This window comes from Cricetulus griseus, chromosome 5, assembly GCF_003668045.3.
Source record: "Cricetulus griseus strain 17A/GY chromosome 5, alternate assembly CriGri-PICRH-1.0, whole genome shotgun sequence".
In the NCBI taxonomy this organism is placed as follows: Eukaryota; Metazoa; Chordata; class Mammalia; order Rodentia; family Cricetidae; genus Cricetulus; species Cricetulus griseus.
Genome location: NC_048598.1, coordinates 52,761,770 through 52,782,382, shown reverse-complemented (window position 1 = coordinate 52,782,382; position 20,613 = coordinate 52,761,770). Strand labels below are relative to the sequence as shown.

Below are 20,613 nucleotides of genomic sequence, written 5' to 3'. Positions count from 1 at the left end.
TAACCATTTTTTAACCTTACACACAGGAAGGTGTGAGCATTAACAAGTCTTTGCTGACTCTGGGGAAGGTCATATCTGCGCTGTCTGATCAAGCAAGTGGAAAGAGGGTTTTCATTCCATACCGTGAATCTGTTCTTACGTGGCAAGTATCTTTCAAAGCATAAGTAATCGGTTTTTCAGTTTTAGTGTATGTCTATGGTGTGTGCACGTTTGCAGGTGTGCTTGCCTGTGTGCATGTGGAAACCAGAGGTCGAATCCAAAGTCTTCCTCTAGCCTCTCTCCATTTGATTTTTTTTTTTTTTTTTTTTTTTTTTTTTTTTTTGGTTTTCCAAGACAGGGTTTCTCTGGAGCCTGTCCTGGAACTAGATCTTGTAGACCAGGCTGGTCTTGAACTCACAGAGATCACCTGCCTCTGCCTCCCGAGTAGGGGGACTAAAGGTGTGCGCCACCAACACCTGGCTCCACTTGATTTTTTTGAGACAAAATCTCTCACTGAATCTGGAACTCCGTGTTTTGCTTTGAATGGCTGGCTAGCCTCTGGAGTCTACCTGCTTCCCCAGCATTGGGGGTATAGGTGTGTGTCTTGTTACTCCTATATTGCCATGACAAAACACCATGACCAAGGCAACTTATAAAAATGCATTTAATTGCAGACTTGCTTATAGTTTTAGAGAGTGAGTCCATGACTATCATACTGGGGAGAAAGGCAGCAAGGAAGAAAGGCATGGAGCTGGAGCAATAGCTGGGCGCTTACATCTGATCTACAACCATGAGGCAGAAGGATGGAGGGGACAGGGAGAGAGAGGGTGAGAGCTAACTAGAATGGCTCAAACCGCCAAAGTGTGTGCCACCATGGCTGTTCTGGAACTTGCTCTGTTGACCAGGTTGACCTCAATCTCAGGGATCCTCAAGTGCTGGATTAAAGGTGTACACCACCACACACAGTCATGCCCAACTTTTCTGTGGGTTCTGGGATCCTTAGGCTTGCACAGCAAGTACACACTAACCCATCTCTTCAGCCACTGAAAAATAAATAATTATATAAGCGATGAGATATAGTGGGCTGGGGTGGTAGAGTGCTTGCCTGGTGTGCACAAAGTCTTGCATGAAATCTGGGGTTCAGACCCCAGCACTCACACACACATACACACACACCGGGGGGGAGGGGGGCAGTGATGGACTGATTTCATGTAATTTTGGCATAGAGGAGAATTATGTCCAAGATCTTGAGGTAGATCTAGTCCAGCTTCCTGAGGAACCACTACACTGATTTCCATAGTGACTGTACAAGTTTGCACTCCCACCAGTGAATCAGTGTTTCCCTTGCCTTACATCCTTGACAGCGTGTGCTTTCATTTGTTTTATCGATCTGGCCATCCTGACTAAAGTAATATGAAATCTCAAAGTAGTTTTCATTTGTATTTCCCTGATGGCTAAGGATGTTGAATATTTCTTTGTTTCTCAGAGACTTGTGCTTCATCTTTTGAGGATTTGGCTTGGTTTTGTACCCCATTTTAAAATCGGGTTATTTGTTTTCTTGATGCTCAGTTTTTTGAGTTCTTTATATATTTTGGATATTAGCCCTTTATCGGGTGTGTAGTTAGTAAAAATCTTCCCCATTCTGTAGACTGCCACTTTGTCCAAATGAGTGGCCTTTGCAGTACAGAAGCTCCCCATTTTTAGGTTATTGTTCTTTTTGTTTGTCTGTTTGTTTGTTTGTTTTGTTTTGTTTTTTGTTTTTCGAGACAGGGTTTCTCTGTGTAGCTTTGGAGCCTATCCTGGCACTCGCTCTGGAGACCAGGCTGGCCTCGAACTCACACCTGCCTCTGCCTACCAAGTGCTGGGATTAAAAGCATGCACCACCAACGCCCGGCCGCTGGTTATTTGTTCTTAATGCATATGCTAATGGTGTCTTGTTCAGAGAGTCCTTTTCTGTGCCCATGAGTTCGAGCCTATTCCCCACTTTATCTTCTGTCATATTCAGAGTATCTGGTTTTGTGATGAGGTTCTTCTGCCATTTGGAGTTGAGTTTTGTGCCAGGTGATAAATACGGATCTGTATGCATTCTTCTCATACAGACATCCATTTGTCCACCATCATTTGTCGAAGATGCTGTCTTTTCTCCAGTGTGAATGTTTGTATTCTTTGTCAAAAATCAGGTGTCTGTAGCTGTATAGAACTTTAATTCTACTTTGTTGATGAACTTGTTTATTTTTATGCTAAAACCATGTCTTTTTTTATTACTATAGCTCTTCTCTGTAATAGAAGTTGAAATCTGGGAAGGTGATACCTCCAGAAATTCTTTAATGATTCAGGATTGTTGAGGCTATTCTGCTTTTTGTTGTTGTTTTTATTTTGGGGCTTTAGTTGTTTTGGGGTTTGTGTGTGTTTCCAAATGAAGTAGTAGATTGCTTTTTCTTAATTTCTGTGAAGTGTGTTGGATTTTTGGTGGGGATTATTGGTATATAACCTTAACTCAAGTGGGGGAGCATTGGTATTCTACTAGGCAAGAAACACATTATACAATAGTAGTGTATCTTTATAATTGGTGTATTATTGTTGTTTGTTTATTTAGTTTAGGTTTTATTTTTATTAGACAGGCTCTCAACTTTGTTCTAGAATATACTATGTAACCCAGGATGGCTTTGAACCCATTGCAATCCTGAGTTAGCCTTCCGAGTGGCTCACACCATGCCCAGCTTTTAATTGCTTAATTATAATGTTTTTATCTTGAAACTTAAAGGGAGAATATTATTTTTTAAAGAATTGAAAAACTAGGAATAGTGAAATTCATTCTGTGCTAATATCTTATATTCTATTTTGCACACAGTACAATATGGAACACATATATGTTAATTCATCATTTTCAATATGCATTGGGAACTCCTGCAGGTTATGGTACACTGGGAGTACAAAGATGATCAAGACATACAGTCTCTTTGCTGTAGTAGCTTACAGTCTAAAGGGAAAAATCTTACTAAATATTTAATGTTTAATCATATTTAAAAGCCTATAAACAATTTATTACTTTATAAAGCAGTGTAGAAAAAAATAAGAGAAGCCAGGAATATGAGCCAGGCATAATATATGCCTTTAATCCCAGCACTTGGGAGGCAGAGGCAGATGGATCTCTATGAATTTGAGGCCAACCTGGTCCACATAGTAAGTTTCAGGCCAACCAAAGCTGCATAGCAAGACCCTGTCTCAAAAGAAATCAATTAATTGTAAAAAATGAAAAGAAAATGTAAGAGAAAACAATGTAATTATGAGATGTAAGTGGTTGTAATGGTGTCTGAGTGGAGAGTCAGTATTGTGTTGCATGCTGTTAGCCATTGGTTTGGGTTTTCTAGATAATTACTGTTACTAGGTGGTTATAGAAGAAAAGTCTAATTGTGACTGCTTTCCCTTCTTCTTCCTAAAGGCTATTAAAAGAAAGCCTGGGTGGAAATTCAAAGACGGCAATGATTGCTACCATCAGCCCTGCTGCCAGCAACATAGAGGAAACACTAAGCACACTCAGATACGCCACCCAAGCCCGTTTGATAGTCAATATTGCCAAAGTCAACGAAGATATGAATGCAAAGTTAATTAGAGGTGAATATTGTCTCAAATATCGTAATTCATGTTTTGCGTGTATATGTTTGTTCACACTGTATGTGCGTTTGTGTGTGGATGCACATGTGTTTGCATGCTGTGTTGTGGAAATCCCAGGCTAACATTGGGAGTCTCCGGAGATTGCTCTCCATCTTTCTCATTGAGATCGTATCTCCAATTGACCCCAGGCTCCCCAGTATGTCTAAGCTAGCCAGCCAGCTTGCTTTGGGGAACCCCCTGTCTCTGCCTTGCAAGTCGTGGAATTACAGACAGGCTGCTACTCCCATCCAGCATTTACATTCTCAAGACTGCACAACAAGAGTTTTACCAAATGAGCCATAAATCTTCTTAGATTTATTAATGTACTAATTCCAATCTTAATATATATGACTTTAAGAAAACTATTTTCTCCATGCCTACCTGCTAATACATCCTAGTTATAAACCTGACCGTGATGGAGAAAGGTGGGTGATCAGTGAGAAAGAGAGGAAGTAGCGAGAAGGAAGTCAGGAAAAGGTTAGAAAAGAGAACGGGTAGAAGGGGCAGCAAGTGGAAACATCTTTTTTCCAGGTTTAGCTGTTCATCATGTGTCTTTTTATAAATCTTTAGAATTGAAAGCAGAAATTGAAAAGTTAAAAGCTGCTCAGAGAAACAACCGGAATATTGACCCTGAACGGTACAGACTCTGTCGACAAGAGATAACGTCCTTACGGATGAAGCTGCATCAGCAGGAGAGAGACATGGCAGAAATGCAAAGGTGAATGGATGCCCCCAGAACCGTAACCAGGCAATGTATTGCTGCAAACTGGGGGACTGCTTGAGAGCATACTGCATCTTTCTCACCGCCTCCTGTAGAAGAGAACAGCTTGCTTTCAATTGTCCTTCCCCCCCCCCAGGCAGGGTTTCACTGTATAGTCCTAACTATCTTAGAACTTCACTGTGTAGCCCTAACTGTACTAGAACTCGCTCTGTAGACCAGACTGGCCTCGAACTCAGAGATCCGCCTGTCTCTGGCTCCCGAGTGCTGGGATGGCCACCACCGCCCATCCAGTTGTCCTATTTTAAATGGTAGTATTCTGCAGACTTCACAGATGGTTTCTTGATTTCTGTCTTACGTAAATGGATGTTTTAACTTCAATGTTTTCTTTTTTGGAAAGAGTATGGAAAGAAAAGTTTGAACAAGCTGAAAAGAGAAAACTTCAAGAGACAAAGGAGTTACAGGTATCATTTCAATTTCCTAAACTAATTTGAAATAGAAAAAGTATACCTGTTAATTTCACTTTTTATCGTTACTGTACAATCACTCTGTACAGAGAAATATGTAGTGATAATTAACCTAAAGAATTGTTAGAGACCAAGGGCTAAAGCTGGGAGGTTTAAAGATGCCTACCACAAAGGCCCTGTTTGTTTCTCCAGTTCTTATCTCCTGTTCCAGGAGTCAGGCCTGTGCCTGCCCCACCTAAGCAACCTTCCTGCAGAGGCTCTCCTGTCCTGTCCAGGTGGCCAGACCAGTGCTGCCTCCCAGGACGCTGACACGGCAGCCAAGTTAGTAGGTGCTGGGGCCTCCACAGTTGATGTGGCTGGTTCGGGGCCTGGCGTTGGAGTGGTGTTTGGCAGCTTGATAACGGGCTGTATCAGGAACCAGTCCCTTGAGCAGCAGCTCTTCTCCTGTTCCCTTCTGGGATTTGCCCTGTCTGAGGCACAGGGCTCTTCTCTTTGATGGTTGCCTTCCTTGCTTTCCTTATCCTCTCCACCATGGAGGCTCTATGGGATCACCAGCTGTCCCTGCTGTTCCCAGTGCCCATGTGTGCTGAGCTTTACACTCAAAAACAGAAGAATCAGGATTGGGGGTGGGGGGACTTTTGGATCTAGGTTATGATTGCCTAACGACTCAAGGGCAAGGATTGTAGTTCTGTGCCATTAACCCAATTAAACTTTCCTGTTCCGTGGGTTCTTCTAGTAACAACATGGAAGGCAGATTAGAAGAAGGAAAGGCCAGTGTTCGGAAGGAGAGGCATTGGGAGCTCTTAAGGCATTTAGTTAAGTGGTTAAGGCGTGAGCTAGGGAAGAGCTTAGAGTGAGGGAGGGCAGTGGTGGCAGTGGAGGAGGTGAGTTCAGGATAATCCTCTTTATTATTTTCTTTCTTTTTTTTTTTTTTTTTTTTTTTTTTTTGGTTTTTCAAGACAGGGTTTTTCTGTAGGTTTGGAGCTCCTGTCCTGGAACTCTTTTTGAAGACCAGGCTGGCCTGGAACTCACAGAGATCCGCCTGCCTCTGCCTCCCAAATGTTGGGATTAAAGGCGTGTGCCACCAATGCCCGACTGTCTTTATTATTTTCAGTTTTTAATTATGTGTCTATAAATTTTAAATATGTGTGCATATATATACATATATGTATATATATCATAGTGCATGCATGCTGTAACACTCATTTGGAGGTCAGAGGACAGTTTTGTGGAGTTGATTCTCTCCTTCCACCTTTGCATAGGTTCTGGAGATTCTGAACCTGGGTTGTTAGGTTTGTGCAGCAACCATGTCAGAAGCCTGGAATAATTGAGTTGGTAGTAATAGAAGTAGAAATCAAGAATGAGTCCCACATTTTAGAAATGTGAGTGTTGCATTGTAAAATTATAAAGCCACTGAAATGTTGGGGTTGCAGAAGACAGTTGAGTGGACAGTAAGAGTGAAGAATGATGCACTCTGAAAATGAGAATTGTCCCAGTCAGTGAGAGCGTTTGTCTCAAAAGCTAAGGTGGAGAGAGAGTGAATGAGAAAGACACCCAACGTTGACTCCTATCCTATACACCCTGCCGTCCCCATCACACACACACATTCATGCTCACACTCAGAGAGAGGAGGAAATGTTCTTTGGGAATGTCCAGGACATCCTAACAGAAGAGATAGGATTTGCCCAGTGTGGTGTTCCATGCCTCTAATTCCAGCATTTTGAGGCTGGGCAGGAGGATCCTGAGTTTGAAACCAGCTTGGAGTCCATAGTTACAGTCCAGCCTGAACTACACAAGAAAAAAAGAGGTGAGATTTGAGGCTGGGTAAGATTTTGTTAGGTGAGAACAAAGCATTGTAGAAAGGAAGACCATATGAGAGGAGAAGAGGCCACGTGGTTTAGATGAGGTCATAAAGAAAAAGAAGATACAGTGGTTTACTGAGGTCTTGATTTCCCGGCTAAGCAACTTTAATCCTTACTCTTTAGAAAGTTGAAAGCTCTTGGAAGTGTTTGACAGGGAGTTGAGTTTGACCTGGTGTAGGCTGGAATATGGAACAAAGGATAGCTGACAGAGTACTCCAGAGGCTACTGTGGGGATTCTGGTGTGTCAGTTTAAGGTGGTGCTGGTGAAATCGAGCAGAACTGATCCACTCTAAAGCAGGAGAGAAACAAGCAGGTAGTGATGGGTTGATGTGACGGCGACTGAGAGTGGCGAAGAATGAAAGAGCTGCAGATCTCTTGAGTTAGGAGTGTGATGGTGACAGTCATAGAGACACCACAAGGGAGGGCTTCCAACAATGAGTTTTGTGTGTGTGTGTGTGTGTGTGTGTGTGTGTGTGTGTGTGTGTGTGTGTGCGCGTACGTGTGCACCTGTGTGTGCTCATGCCCATGCCTGTGTGTACAAGTCTGTGCATGTGCGAGTGCATGCTTGGGATTAAAACCAGGGCACTGCACAGGTATGTACTCTACCACTGAACTTTAACCTTGGTGAACCCGCTATTCACTAAAACTCTATATAAATTAACCGTAATATTTAACATAGGTTTTTCTTTTAGGTGAATTTAATAATCTCATGCTGTAGTTAAGATTTTCTTTTCACTTCTACCAGAAAGCGGGAGTTACATTTCAAATGGACAACCATTTGCCAAACCTTGTTAATCTCAATGAAGACCCACAGCTGTCAGAGATGCTTCTATACATGGTAAAAGAAGGAATAACTACAGTTGGGAAGTATAAGCCAAACTCAAGCCACGACATCCAGTTATCTGGAGTGCTGATTGCGGATGATCACTGGTATGTCAGTCTTCTGCAAGGCACTGCCTGTTTGCTGTCAGCAGCCTTCTAGGTCTTGTTAATGCGGCATTTCTCTATGTAAGGCATTCACTCCTACTGATTCTGCTCAATATTACTCCGATCCTCCCACCTCTGTGTCTCTCTCTCTCTCTCCATCTCGCCTTTTTTTTTTTTTTTTTTTTTTTTTTGGCTTTTTGAGACAGGGTTTCTCCATTTGGCCTGGCTATCATGGAACTCACTCTATAGACCAGGCTGGCCTTGAGCGCAGGGACTGCCTTGCATCTGCCTTCTGAGTGCTGGGATTAAAGGCATATGCCTCCACGCTCAGCTCAACCCTCTTTTTAAGATAGGGAAAACTTAATGAATGTGTTTCACAACAACAGATGAGTTACTCTCAATGTAAGGTTCAGCATCATGCACCATGGTGCACTTGATCTGCTGATTAAAAGGGTAATTTCTTTTCTTAGAATTATAATGGGAGGCACGAAGGTAAACTATTCGTCTTATATGGAAGACTTTTTGGTTGGGTTGATAAATTTTTTTTGTTTGTTTTATGTGAATTTGTTCACATGAATGGAATGATCTTATATATATTGTTGGGATAATAGTGTTTGTGAACATTTTTTACTTCATGTTGTGTTTTTAAGTTTTGCTTACAGTTTCAGAGGGTTAGCCCATGAGCATTGTGACAGGGGACACGGTGTCAGGCTGGCAGGCAGGCATGGCACTAGAGCAGTAGCTAAGAGCTTACATCCTGATTCACAGGCTGTAGGCAGAGTGAGACTGAGTCTTGTGTTGGGCTTTTGAAACCTCAAAGCCCACTACCAGTGACATACCTCCTCCTGATTCTTCCTAACCAAAGTCATACCTCCCCTAATTCTTCCTAAACAATCCACCAACTGGGAACAAACATTCAAACATACAAGCCTATAAGGGATCATTCTCATTCAAACACCACAAAGAGCTATAGCGGTCAGGGGTTTTATCAAAGTGTCTGTAGAGTGTCCAAAATGTCTGGTGCTAGTGTAAGGATGTAGTCTGGCTGGCTTAGACTGACAGTCCTTATGCTCAAGGCAGCCAGGGCAGCAAAGGAGAGTCCAGCAGCTGCTAGCTAAAGTCAAACTGCCCTGTCCCCTAGCTCTCCACTTATTACAGGAAGATGAACATTGGGAATGCTAGGATAAGGAGTTAAAGACCTCATCATTAACACCAATAGTGATTCCATCAGTGCCTTGACATGCTGAACACTTCCTAGGTCCCCAGGAGTGGGGCTTGCCCTTGGTGCTCTCTCAGGTGTGCTTGTGTTGTGTCTCCTGATGCAATGGTAGTTTGTCCAGGGCAGATTGCTGGATGGTAAACCAACACACTGACCCAAAGGGTCTTCAGGGAAAATGATAGGAACTAGGGAGTTCTAACTATAGGAATATGTGTGCTGAAGCCAGGCAATGGTGGCGCACGCCTTTAATCCCAGCACTCGGGAGGCAGAGGCAGGCGGATCTCTGTGAGTTCGAGGCCAGCCTAGAGTGAGTTCCAGAACAGCCTCCAAAGTCACAGAGAAACCCTGTCTCGAAAAAAACCAAAAAAAAGGAATATGTGTACTGTATAAAGAGGATAACATTTTAATTATGCTATAGTAATTTTAAAGTTTAGAAAGCATGTGTAGAGGTATTAGGCTCTGGGAAATATGCCTGTTTAATCTTATCAATTACTTTCAAATTGTTTTTCAAAATGACTATCCATTTTTATTACCATTGTCACTGAAAATACCTGATACTCCACATCATTGTCAGCACTTGGTACTGTCAGACTTTTAGTTTGTGTAAATTTAGTGCGCATCAAGTAGCATCTCATCAATTCATTTTGCATTTCCTTGGCTAATGGTGTTGTGCCTCTTTTACTTGCCTGCCTATGTATGTCATCTCCCATTTTTTCTTAATGATTTTCAGTTCTTTATAGATTCTGGGTTCTAGTATTTTGTGAATTTTATGTGTTGCAAGCACCTTTTTTTTTTCCTAGTGTTTGAGTCATCTTTATTGTCTTATGGTATATTGATTAAAGTTATTTATTTTAGTACCTGGCATTAATTTTTTTCCTTTATATGATTGTTAATTTTGTATTTGTTTAAGAAAGAATGTTTCATCTAGACCCAGTGGCACAAACCTATACTTTCTCTGAAGACCGAGGCAGGAGAATTGCAAATTCAAGGCCAGTCTGGGCTTCAGAAGGAGTTCAAGGCCAACCTGAGCACTTAGTGAGACCCTATCTCAAAAGAAAACGTTAAAAAAGAGGGCTGAAGGAATAACTCAATGGTAGAGTTCTTAGACAAGATCCTAGGTTCAATCCCAAGAAATACACACACACACACACACACAACACACACACACACACACACACCAAGTGACATCATACAAATGTTTTCCTTTAGATTTTTGAAGTTCTGTGTGAACTAAAGATCAAAATCAATTTCTGTATGAGTAATCAGTTCTCCTTGGACCTTATACTAAGTATTTTATTGTTTCTCTTGTGACTATTTATAAAAAATATGGGACTCTGTTGTAACACTGTATGGCTCTGATCACTTGAGTTTCTTAATGAGTCTTTTAATTTGGTAGGGCACATAAGTTTTTTAGGCCCTTTTGCTACTCTGGTAACTATTTTATATAACAAATAAGTACAGCATCATTTACATCAGTGGCACAGATAACAGAACTAAACCAATAAAATGAAGTATAGTGGGAAATTACCAATACGGAGTCAGGTAGAAATATAAGGGTATTTAATAGGGAAAAGCCTTACTTACAGAGCATCCTAGCCAGCCGGTGGGTCAGCAGTCTGTACAGCAAGTACTAAAGAGAAACCTAAACCGCAAATGCAGTCACACTACGTCACTCTGACCACGCCCTCACAAGCGTGGTCAGGCATACCTGTAGCCAGCCCCTAAGAAGGCGTGGCTACAGCTTCCCCTACAATGAAGAGCCCAGTGCAGGGTTGGAAGTCTATTACTTGTCTTGAGCCCTCTCCTGTCCATTTAGTAGGCTCGTCAGCATTTATCTTACTCACTAGACCATTATGCTCATGAGAGAGAGCTGCCTTCACATCTGTCTTCACCGCTGACCGTATCTGGCTCATGGGGGTTCAATGAATGAAGACTTCAGTGCTCATTAATCCCTATGTCAAGTACCAGATAAGCACCAAATGGCATGCTCCCTGGGAGAGTTTCTCAGAGAAAAGCCTCCTAGAGGGCTGGCATGCAGGTTGAGATTTGAGGTCTCTCCCTGAAGAAGGACTCAGTGAAATTGAGTTGCCTCTGTGAAATGGGCTCACATGGAGAATAGTGGTTTTTAAAGGAGATTGGTGGTTGAAACTGGGTTGGTCGGGATTCAGGATGCTGGCTGTGGACCTCTGATGAGAGTAGATGGAAGTAGGAGAGGGACGAGAGCAGGATAAGTGAGACTGCTAAAACTCCCTGGCTTAAACAGTATCCTGATGGGAGAGGCACACTGCCCAGCAGTGAGCTTGCTCAGATCCGTTTTGGGGCGGGGGGTGTTTTAATTCAACTATTATTCTCTAATTTCAAGTCTCAGGGCCTAATCAATGCTAAGGGTCTCTGGTGAGGTCTTGGCTTCTGCTGTAGTTTTCTGTTTCTGTCTAGACAGCCTGTGAAATTTCCTATTCTGAATAAGAAAGTCTCCCCAAATGTGTGTGTGACATTTGCAACTGATTCTTTACAGATCTTCCTGTCAAGGGTGTCTAGTTAGATGGATAAGAAGGTGCTTTCGTCTCCTTGCTTTTCCTCCTGTATAATACCTCACTCTTCCATTAGTAAAGTCCCTTTCTAGGACAAGTGATGCAGTCAGTTACAAAACCAGAAACTTAGAAAAAATAAAAGCACATAAAAACGCTGTCTTGAAGTAACCTATTATCAATATTCGATTGTTTTTTTTTTCCCTTGAACTTTTTTCTGTGTACTTTTTTCATTTGCAGGGAAGGTTTTAGTGCCCTCCCCCAGAAGTTAATCAAGATATAATGGAACTTCTTCCTACACTGGCAGATATAGGGATGCTGGTGTTTTGTTTTTGTTTTTCACCAAACTCTAAAGTGTATCTGGAGGAAAAATAAAAATAACTTAAGATTATTGTTGCTACAAATTGGTGTGAACTTATTACCAAAGAAATAATCTAAGCAGATTTATTCCCTCCTATCTTTTCTTTTTAAAATTTCCTGTAATTGTAACAATGCTTTTTTTTATTTTAATAGTACTATCAGAAATTTTGGAGGAACAGTGAGTATTGTCCCAGCTGGAGAAGCAAAGACATATGTAAATGGGATGCACATTTCGGAGCCCACAGTATTACATCATGTAAGTCAATGGGGCTACAGTGGCAGAAGCTGTCAGCTGTAGGTGTTCATGTTTTCTATCCCCGCCCCCAGTCATGGCATTCATCTATGTTCATGTTTTCTCCCCTGAGTCACTAATCTGAATTGAGAACTTTTTCATTTCAAAAGTTCTGTTGGTTAATTCATTAGTAGTAGTAGTTAATTCATTTGTACAAAGAGAAGTTACAGTGGTGTGAACCAGGGTTTACTACTGACAGCTTCATTGTGTGTCCTGTGAAGAAGACCAGCACTATCTAGTGAGGACACTTTTAGAATGCTGTTAACAGCTATCTCAGGAGAACTGGTTTAAACTGCTGAAGGCAAACCCAGAATAATGGTCTGCTTTTCAGGTGTGGTGGGGAATTAAACTAAAAATAATTCATGTATAGTTTTACACCATTGCTCCAAAGGGTCGATGCTCAGTGAGTGTCAGCTATTACTCAAAAAGTCCATGTGTTTCATTTCATTCCCTCTTTCCCAACACTGGAATGACATGTTGTTGTGAGATGTAAATGAGATTTTTTTTTTTAGATATACACAAACATACATGCAAATGTAAATTACCCAACAGTATTTGACATATGGAAAATAACAAATGTGACAGTTGCTATAATTTTAATGTCTGTCATCAATAATACTGTGTCATCTTGAATTGTGGAGTTAAAGGAATGGAAAATATAAAACACTAAAACTGTGTCTCACACAGGAAACCATTGTCAATATTTTATTATTTTCTCCTCAAATTTTTGAATTTTTTTTCTTTTTTAGGAAAAGTTTGTAATTTTCTCATTTAGACTTACCTTAAATCATACTTTCTTTTTGTGTTTCAGGGTGATCGGGTGATTCTCGGTGGAGATCATTATTTTAGATTTAATCATCCAGTTGAAGTCCAGAAAGGGATAAGACCATCAAGTAGACATAATGTCACAGTGGAAGGTCCAAAAGACTTTGAGTTTGCCAAAAATGAATTACTTAGGGCACAGAGATCACAGTAAGTGTCATCGCTGGTGTGAAGCATATGTGTGCAAGGAAAGTGTGCATCATAGTTAAATGCTCACAAGGATGCAGCCTAGTTCAGAGACCCTGAAACACTGCACAGACTAAAGTGGAAGGGGCACTTTGTAAGTCAGTGGATCCTCAGGTACAGAGCATGTTGAAGGCCAGCTTGGGATGCTGTTTCAAAAAGAGTCTATTGTGTATTAAAGTGGAATTGCAGCATTGTTAGCTTAACCTAAAAATAAATATCTTATATTGGTTCACTGTGTTAACTATAATATTTACTAGAATGTTTACTATAGCATTTTATATGATATATTTTCTTTACTCACTAGGAAATATATTAATTTAAATATCTGGCATCTGCAATAACAACTAAGTTGGGAGTAATCACATTTTCATCCTGTTCTATTTTTCCATATGGATACAATTCAAAACCAGTGAAAAATCTGAAAACACTGTAGATAGAATACCAAAAATTAAAATTTCAGATTTAAATGTTATTTTAATATAACTGAAGACTGCTTAGGTATATAAAATATTCACTGTTCTAAAATTATCTTGCTAATTTGTAGGCTTGAAGCAGAAATAAAAGATGCCCAGTTGAAGGCAAAGGAAGAAATGATGCAAGGAATTCAAATTGCAAAAGAAATGGCTCAGCAAGAGCTTTCTTCCCAAAAAGCTGCATATGAAAGCAAAATCCGAGCCCTGGAAGCAGAACTGGTAACAAGCAGAGTTTGCCTTTTCTCTCATAGTTTCCTAAAGTGGTGTGGGACTAAAATTGATTGCCTCAGAGCTGACGCTCAATGGTGGAGTACTTGTCTTGTATGCCTGGGTTTGATCTGTAAACTGGGTGTGGTGTTGTACATCCCAGCACTTGAGTGGTGGAGGCAGGAGGATCAGGAGTTCAAGGACATCTTCAGTCACACAGCAAGTTCAAGGCTAGCCTGGGATACATGAAATGAGACACTCCCCCCCCCAAAAAAAAAAAAGTTCTTAAAAATGTAGCTAGAGGAGTGTCTGATACTAGGTTTAGAGCTACACATTTCCAAGCAACAAGGTAGATCATGGCTGCTGGGAGAGGAAAATAGACCCCTGCCCAGCAACACAGGAGTTGTGGCTCTTCATGCTGATTTAGTAGCAACCTTTCAGCCCCAGAATCCCATTTTCGAGGACATACCCCCCAAAGTTGGATGAGTGGCATTCATGCTTGATTAGATTACTTAACCTAAGTGAAAGGAGAGTGTTCCAGGACGACTTTGTTGTAGGTGAATTCTTGTTCATTGATCACAAGGGGACCTTTGATGCCCTAGGACCACTGTTTTATGAAAAATTGCTCTGCATTTTTGCCTGAGTTAATTCTTATTAATGTTGTTTAAAGAGAGAGGAGTCGCAAAGGAAGAAAATGGAGGAAATAAATAACCAGAAAGCTAATGACAAAATTGAGGAGTTGGAAAAGGCAAAGCAGCATCTTGAACAGGAAGTATATGTGAACAAAAGGCGGCTGGAGATGGAGACTTTGGCTACAAAGCAGGTAACTTCACGTCTTGGCTGTTCTGGGGGGAGCCGCTTTTGATGAAAGAGCCACAAGGTCTCTAGATGGGAATGGCCCCTGTTGACTGAGAGCCTCTGCCCTGGCTCTGCTCACCCACCATCCCCAAACACTCTGGGAGGCATACAGCCATCTTTTTTTAAGTTCCATTCTAATTTTCTTTTCATATGTCTGCAACTGCCTGTCATGCTAAATAATGGTCCCAAAATACAGTAGGAAGAAAAGGAAAGTCTTTATATTGGATCACATCCTGATAGAGCAGTGGTTTCCTAGGAGAAACCACTCGGGGTAGAACATTTGATACCCACTTCTATCTTGATGAGGATAAAGACAGTCTTCTGGGGCCAATGTGAAACAGCCAAGTTCACAAAACAAAGATAAAACTAGAGCATTATTGTGTTCACATCTTCAACCACATTGATAACATTTTTGGCATTTCTTGTCTTTCTGCTGGTGGGTTTTGTGGTTTTCTTTTTTTTTTTAAGATTTATTGATTTTATATGTATGAATGTTTTGTCTGTGCACTGGCGTGTGTGTGTGTGTGTGTGTGTGTGTGTGTGTGTGTGTGTGTGTATCAGGTGTATCAGGTGTATCAGGTGTATGCTTGGTGCCCAAAGAGGACATAAAAGGGTGTCAGATCCCCCTAGAAGTGCAATTACAAATGGTTGTGAGCCACCAAGTGGGTGCAGGGAACCAAGCCCAAGTCCTCTGGAAGAGCAGCCCATGCCCTTAACTGCTGAGCTGTCTCTCCAGCCCCACATTGGTGGTTCTTAAAGTGTGTTCTCTGGATGAGAAACATCAGTTTCTTCTAGGAACCTGTTAGAAATGCAAATTGTGGGGCTGAGAGAAGCCTGGAATTGACAGGTAGACCAGGCTAGTCTCAGACTTGTGGAGATTTGTCTGCCTCCCAAGTGCTGGGCTTAAAGGTGTGTACCACAATGTGTTTGGCTGTTTCACATTGGCCCCAGAAGACTGTCTTTATCCTCATCAAGATAGAAGTGGGTATCAAATGTTCTACCCCGAGTGGTTTCTCCTAGGTGTGTTCCACTTCTTGATCTTAAAGTTTGTCTCAAGTAGTAGACTTACTTTCTCTGTTTTCCATGTTTGTGGGATGAGGAAGAGCAGAGCTGAGGTTGTGGGGGAAGAAAATGCTCCCAGTCACTCAGACGCTGACAGTATAGTGTGCTAGGAGCACACTACCAATTAACTAGGTTGGAGACATTGGGAGGGAAACAGCCTTTTAAATCCTGGGAAACATTATTTAGTTCATATCTTTTAACTTTAGTCAACAAATCTTCTTAGTTATTGTAAGTTCCCCAGTCTAACACCTTTTACTCCAAAGACTCTTACTTACTAGCAATGGGAAGAAAAATATTCTTTCTGATGGGCCAGTGGAATGGCTCAGCAGGTAAAGAGCATGCCACATAAGCCTGGTGACTTGCGTTTGATCCCGGGAACCTACTAAGGCAGAAGGAGAGAACTGCCTGTACAATTGTTATCTGACCTCCATATCTGCATTTGGCGTGTCCACCCTCCCCCCCCCACAATCACACAAACATGATAATTATAAATAAATTCTTAGAATCCTAATGATTTTATGAGGAAAATCATTAAGAAAGTTTATAAATCAGTTTTTAGAAAACTTTTGTGTTTAGTAAAATATGTTAACCATGTATTCTTAATGAAAGGAGTGCAGTAAGATGAAATTTCATTATAGCATTGGAGCGATCAGTCTCTTTGGGGGTGGTATGCATGTGTATGTACTCTGTGCACTCATGGTGTGCCTGAACATATGGGCATATGTAGAGGCCAGAGATTGACATCAGATGTCCTCCTCGGTCTCTTCTCTACCTTGCTTATTAAGACGGGGTCATTCACTGAACCTGGAATCTTCTGTTTTTGGCAGCACTGGGTAGCCAGTGAGCTCCAGCCATCAGCTGTCTCCTCCCCACAGTGCCAGGATTACATCTGCTATAACCCTGAATCCCAAATTTTTATGTGGCTGCTAGGGACACAAACGTACTCCTCATACCGTGCCCGCAAGTACTTTGCCTGCTGAGCTGCCTCCCCAGTCCCTATTAATCCGTTTATTTGTTTGTTTGTTTGTTTTCCAGACTCTTCCTTTCTGTGTATATGTCATAGTGCATATGTGGGGGGTCAGAGGACAACTTTTGGGATTGATTGTCTCTTTCCGCCACATGAGTCCCGGAGATGGAACTCAGGGCATCAGGTGTTGGTGTCAAGTACCACTTTGCTGTCCTGATTAACTGCTTTTTAAAAATATCTTCTTGTGTATATGTAAAATAAATAACATGTTATAAGGTGTATATAAGCAGCAAAGTGGCTAGTATGGTGAAGCAAATATCCAACTTCTCTGATTTTATAAATTCTCTCTTTGCATATCCTCATCTGCTGGTCTATATGAATGAATATTATTAGGCTTTAGAAGACCATAGCATCCGCCATGCAAGAATCCTAGAAGCTTTAGAAATTGAAAAGCAAAAAATTGCCAAAGAAGTACAAATTCTTCAGGAGAATCGGGGAAATAGAGATAAAACCTTTACAAGTGAGTACATACTGATGTTAACGTATACTTTTCTAAAGTTGTATATCTGCTTATAATTACTGACTGAAGTGTTAGCTGCCTTTGCATATGCTTGGCTGAGGAGGTAATTTAGTGGTCCAGTGTTTTCCAGTATGCAGAAAGCCCTGGGTTTAATCTCTAGTACCAGATAGATAGATAGATAGATAGATAGATAGATAGATAGATAGATAGATGCTATCTAGTTCTAGATGCTAGTTTTTTGTATGTAAATATAGTTGTATGAATGGTTTTTAAATACTGTTTTTAGAGTTGTTGTATCAGCCCCATAGACTGAACGTTTGTGTTTTCCCACCCCCAAATTAATTAGTGAAGTTGTAGCCCCAAATGAGGTGTTTTTCTATTTCTGTGAAAGATGCCATTGGAATTTTGTTAAGGAGCTTACTGAATCACTGTTTTAGCCAGTGTAGTTCTTTTAACAATGTTTATTCTTCCAGTGTATAAATACTGTCTTTCTATTTATTTATGTCTAGTTTTTTTTCATCAAAGTTGCATAGTTTTCAGTATAGAGATCTTTGCCTTCTTTGGTGAAATGTATTCTTGAGTATCACATTGCTTTTGGTGTGTAAGTGCTGGTCACAGAACTGAGGGTTCTGTGCGTTCTAGGCAAGCACTTCAATACTGAGCAATGCCCCAGCTCTGGTGCTGTTGAGTGGGTTGTTCTCATAGTGTCATTGCAGTGTAGTTTTGGTGAAGTCTTCAGGTGCCCATCCTCTTCTCTACATAGGCAGCTTCTTCCTTTTCAGTTTGCATTCCATTTCTTCCTTGGCAGTTTCTCTGGCTAGGCCTCACACTACTTGGTTGAACAGAAGTCAGGAGAGTGGGGCTGTTTACCTTGTTGCCAGTCTTCACGCGAAAGCTTTCATCACCACTGAAGACTGATGGTGAAGATCACCTGTGGGATAAAACATAGCTTTATGTTTGACATAATGTAGAGAAAATGTGTGTGATAACATGGCAGATTTAGGGGCAAGTGTTGTAAGGAATGTGCTCCACATTCGAGAAACTGAATTAAGTCCCCAGCCCTGCAGGGAGAAATCTTAACTTTACAGTATGGAAATGGAGCTGTAAGCTAGATTGCTCTTCTTTACTTTTGTTGTTTAATTTGTGTGTGTGTGTGTGTGTGTGTGTGTGTGTGTGTGTGTGTGTGTGATTAAAGCAAGGCCCCATGATAAACAGGTGTTTCTCTGTGGTGCCATATCTCCAGATAACCTTTTTAATTTTTGTATTTGTCTAGAAAATTTAAAGGGGGGGTGGCTGGAGAGATGGCTCAGAGGTTAAGAGCACTGACTGCTCTTCCAGAGGTCCTGAGTTCAATTCCCAGCAACCACATGGTGGCTCACAACCATCCGTTATGAGATCTGATTCCCTCTTCTGGTGTGCAGATATACATGGAAGCAGAATGTTGTATACATAATAAATAAATAAAATAAAAAAAAAGAAAAGTAAATTTAAAAGGATCAAGAGAGTGGCAGAAAGATTTATCGTAACAGTGTATTCTTTATAAATTAACCTATGGTAGACCTTACTTGGTGATTTAGAAAGATGAAATAGTAAAGAAAGAAGTAAGCATTAGAAAAAATACATTCGGACTGGTAAGCTCATTGGTCATGTGGGGCTCTTGCCTCCGAGTTTGATGACCTGAGGACTCAGGGTCCAGGACCCGCATGGTGAACAGAGAGAACCAACTCCCACAAATGGCCCTCTTACCTGCACATGAGCATCATGGCATTTTATGCCCTCCCCAATAAATAAAACATAAACATTTAGTATTAAAAAAGAAGAAAAACCTCATTAAAAGAAAGAGGAAAGGGCAGTAGGCTGTTCTTCTCTTCCAGTATCCTTTTCTCTGTTTTAACCTCCACATACAAGACAACTCACTTTATGTAAAGACTATCTTGACTTTTAAGATTGAAGAGAATTCTTCAATTAAAGCACCCTTTTAATCCCAGCACTTAGGAGGCAGAGGCAGGCAGATCTCTGAGTTTGAGGCCAGCCTGGTCTGTAGAGTGAGTTCCAGGACACTCAGGGCTGTTGCCCGAAGAAACCCAGTCTCAAAAACAAAAAACAAGCAAGCAAACAAACAAAAAGCTTGTTGATACAAGATTAAAACCATTCACTTAATGCCATTTTTAATATTATTTTACATTTTATATTTTACCTTTTATATATGTTTTGCTTACATGCATATCTCTGTACCATGTTCATGTATGTTGCTCACAGAGGCCAGAAGAGGGCATCAGGTCCCTTTGAACCAGAGTTACAGATGGTTGGTCATTAGCAGCCACGTGGGAACTGAACCCAGGTCCTCTGGAAGAGTTGCCAGTGGTATTAACCACTGAGCCATCTCTCTAGCCCCTAATGTCAGTATTTTTATGAAATTATTCTAGCTAGTGATATATGCTAGTGATCAGACATGCATTTTGGTTCTAATTTGTATACTTTGTCTTAGTTCAGCCAAATTGGAGCTCCATGAAACTCTCCATGATGATCCAGGAAGCTAATGCCATCAGTGACAGATTTAAAAAGTACTATGTTTTTGGCAGGTGAGTAGTTTTTATACCCGATAACCTGTTTGTACTTGACATTTTTCATTTAAGTTTCTCTGAAGTCTTTCCAGGAAAGAGCAGATACCATACTCCCTGACACAGAGGTTGAGTAGTTCATTTTAAAGAATTTACTGCTTTTTATTTAGGTTGGTTATTTTGTTTATCTGCATACCATTTTTATTTTATTTTTGTTGTACTGGAGATGAATCCATGGCCTCATGTTTGCTATGCATGTACTATATCACTAAGTCACACCACCCAGGCTTGCAATCCAGCTTTTTAAAATATTTATTTATTTATAATGTATATGTGTGTATACCTATATGAGTTTACATCTACCATGTGCACACAGTAGCTATTGGAGACCAGAAAGGATGTCAGGGTCCCTGGAACTAGTGTTACAGGTGCTTGTGCAGTGTGGATGCTTGAGACCAATGTTGAGCCCTCTGGAAGAGTGGTGTGTTCTTTGCCACTAAGCCATGTCTCTGCCCCCATGAGTGTTTTTATGTTTCAGGTTAAGATTTCCCTTTGACTTTTTTTTCCAGGCACGATACATCAGACAGAGGTCGTTCTGATACTTCTGTTCGAGTTCGTAACCTGCAGCTTGGGATCTCAACTTTCTGGAGTCTGGAAAAGTTTGAATCTAAACTTGCAGCAATGAAAGAGTTTTATGAGGTTTGTGATATTAAAATCTCTGTAAACTTTTTGTTTGTTTTTGTTTTTTCGAGGCAGGATTTCTCTGTGTAGCTTTGGAGCCTGTCCTAGAACTAGCTTTTGTAGACCAGGCTGGTCTCAAACTCACAGAGATCCACCTGCCTCTGCCTCCTGAGTGCTGGGATTAAAGGCTTTTTACCATCACTGCCCAGTAAAATCTCTGCAAACTGTTTTTAAAATATTTGTTTATTTATTTATTTATTTATTTATTTA

General features: G+C 40.9%; 1 protein-coding gene and 1 pseudogene across 3 annotated transcripts in view; both read left to right on the top strand.

Annotated features, from left to right (window-relative positions):
* Positions 1–20,613, top strand: part of Kif14 (kinesin family member 14) — a 67,016-nt gene that overhangs the window by 20,192 nt on the left and 26,211 nt on the right. For all 3 annotated transcript variants that reach the window (XM_027417476.1, XM_027417474.1, XM_027417475.2), the window contains exons 10-21: positions 27–142; positions 3,422–3,594; positions 4,204–4,351; positions 4,752–4,815; positions 7,426–7,610; positions 11,868–11,970; positions 12,818–12,978; positions 13,559–13,706; positions 14,365–14,517; positions 16,975–17,101; positions 19,590–19,683; positions 20,232–20,361. In XM_027417476.1, the coding sequence (XP_027273277.1) occupies positions 27–142; positions 3,422–3,594; positions 4,204–4,351; positions 4,752–4,815; positions 7,426–7,610; positions 11,868–11,970; positions 12,818–12,978; positions 13,559–13,706; positions 14,365–14,517; positions 16,975–17,101; positions 19,590–19,683; positions 20,232–20,361 (1,602 nt within the window). The remainder of the gene's footprint in view (positions 1–26; positions 143–3,421; positions 3,595–4,203; positions 4,352–4,751; positions 4,816–7,425; positions 7,611–11,867; positions 11,971–12,817; positions 12,979–13,558; positions 13,707–14,364; positions 14,518–16,974; positions 17,102–19,589; positions 19,684–20,231; positions 20,362–20,613) is intronic.
* Positions 4,823–5,466, top strand: LOC103163062 (annotated as a pseudogene).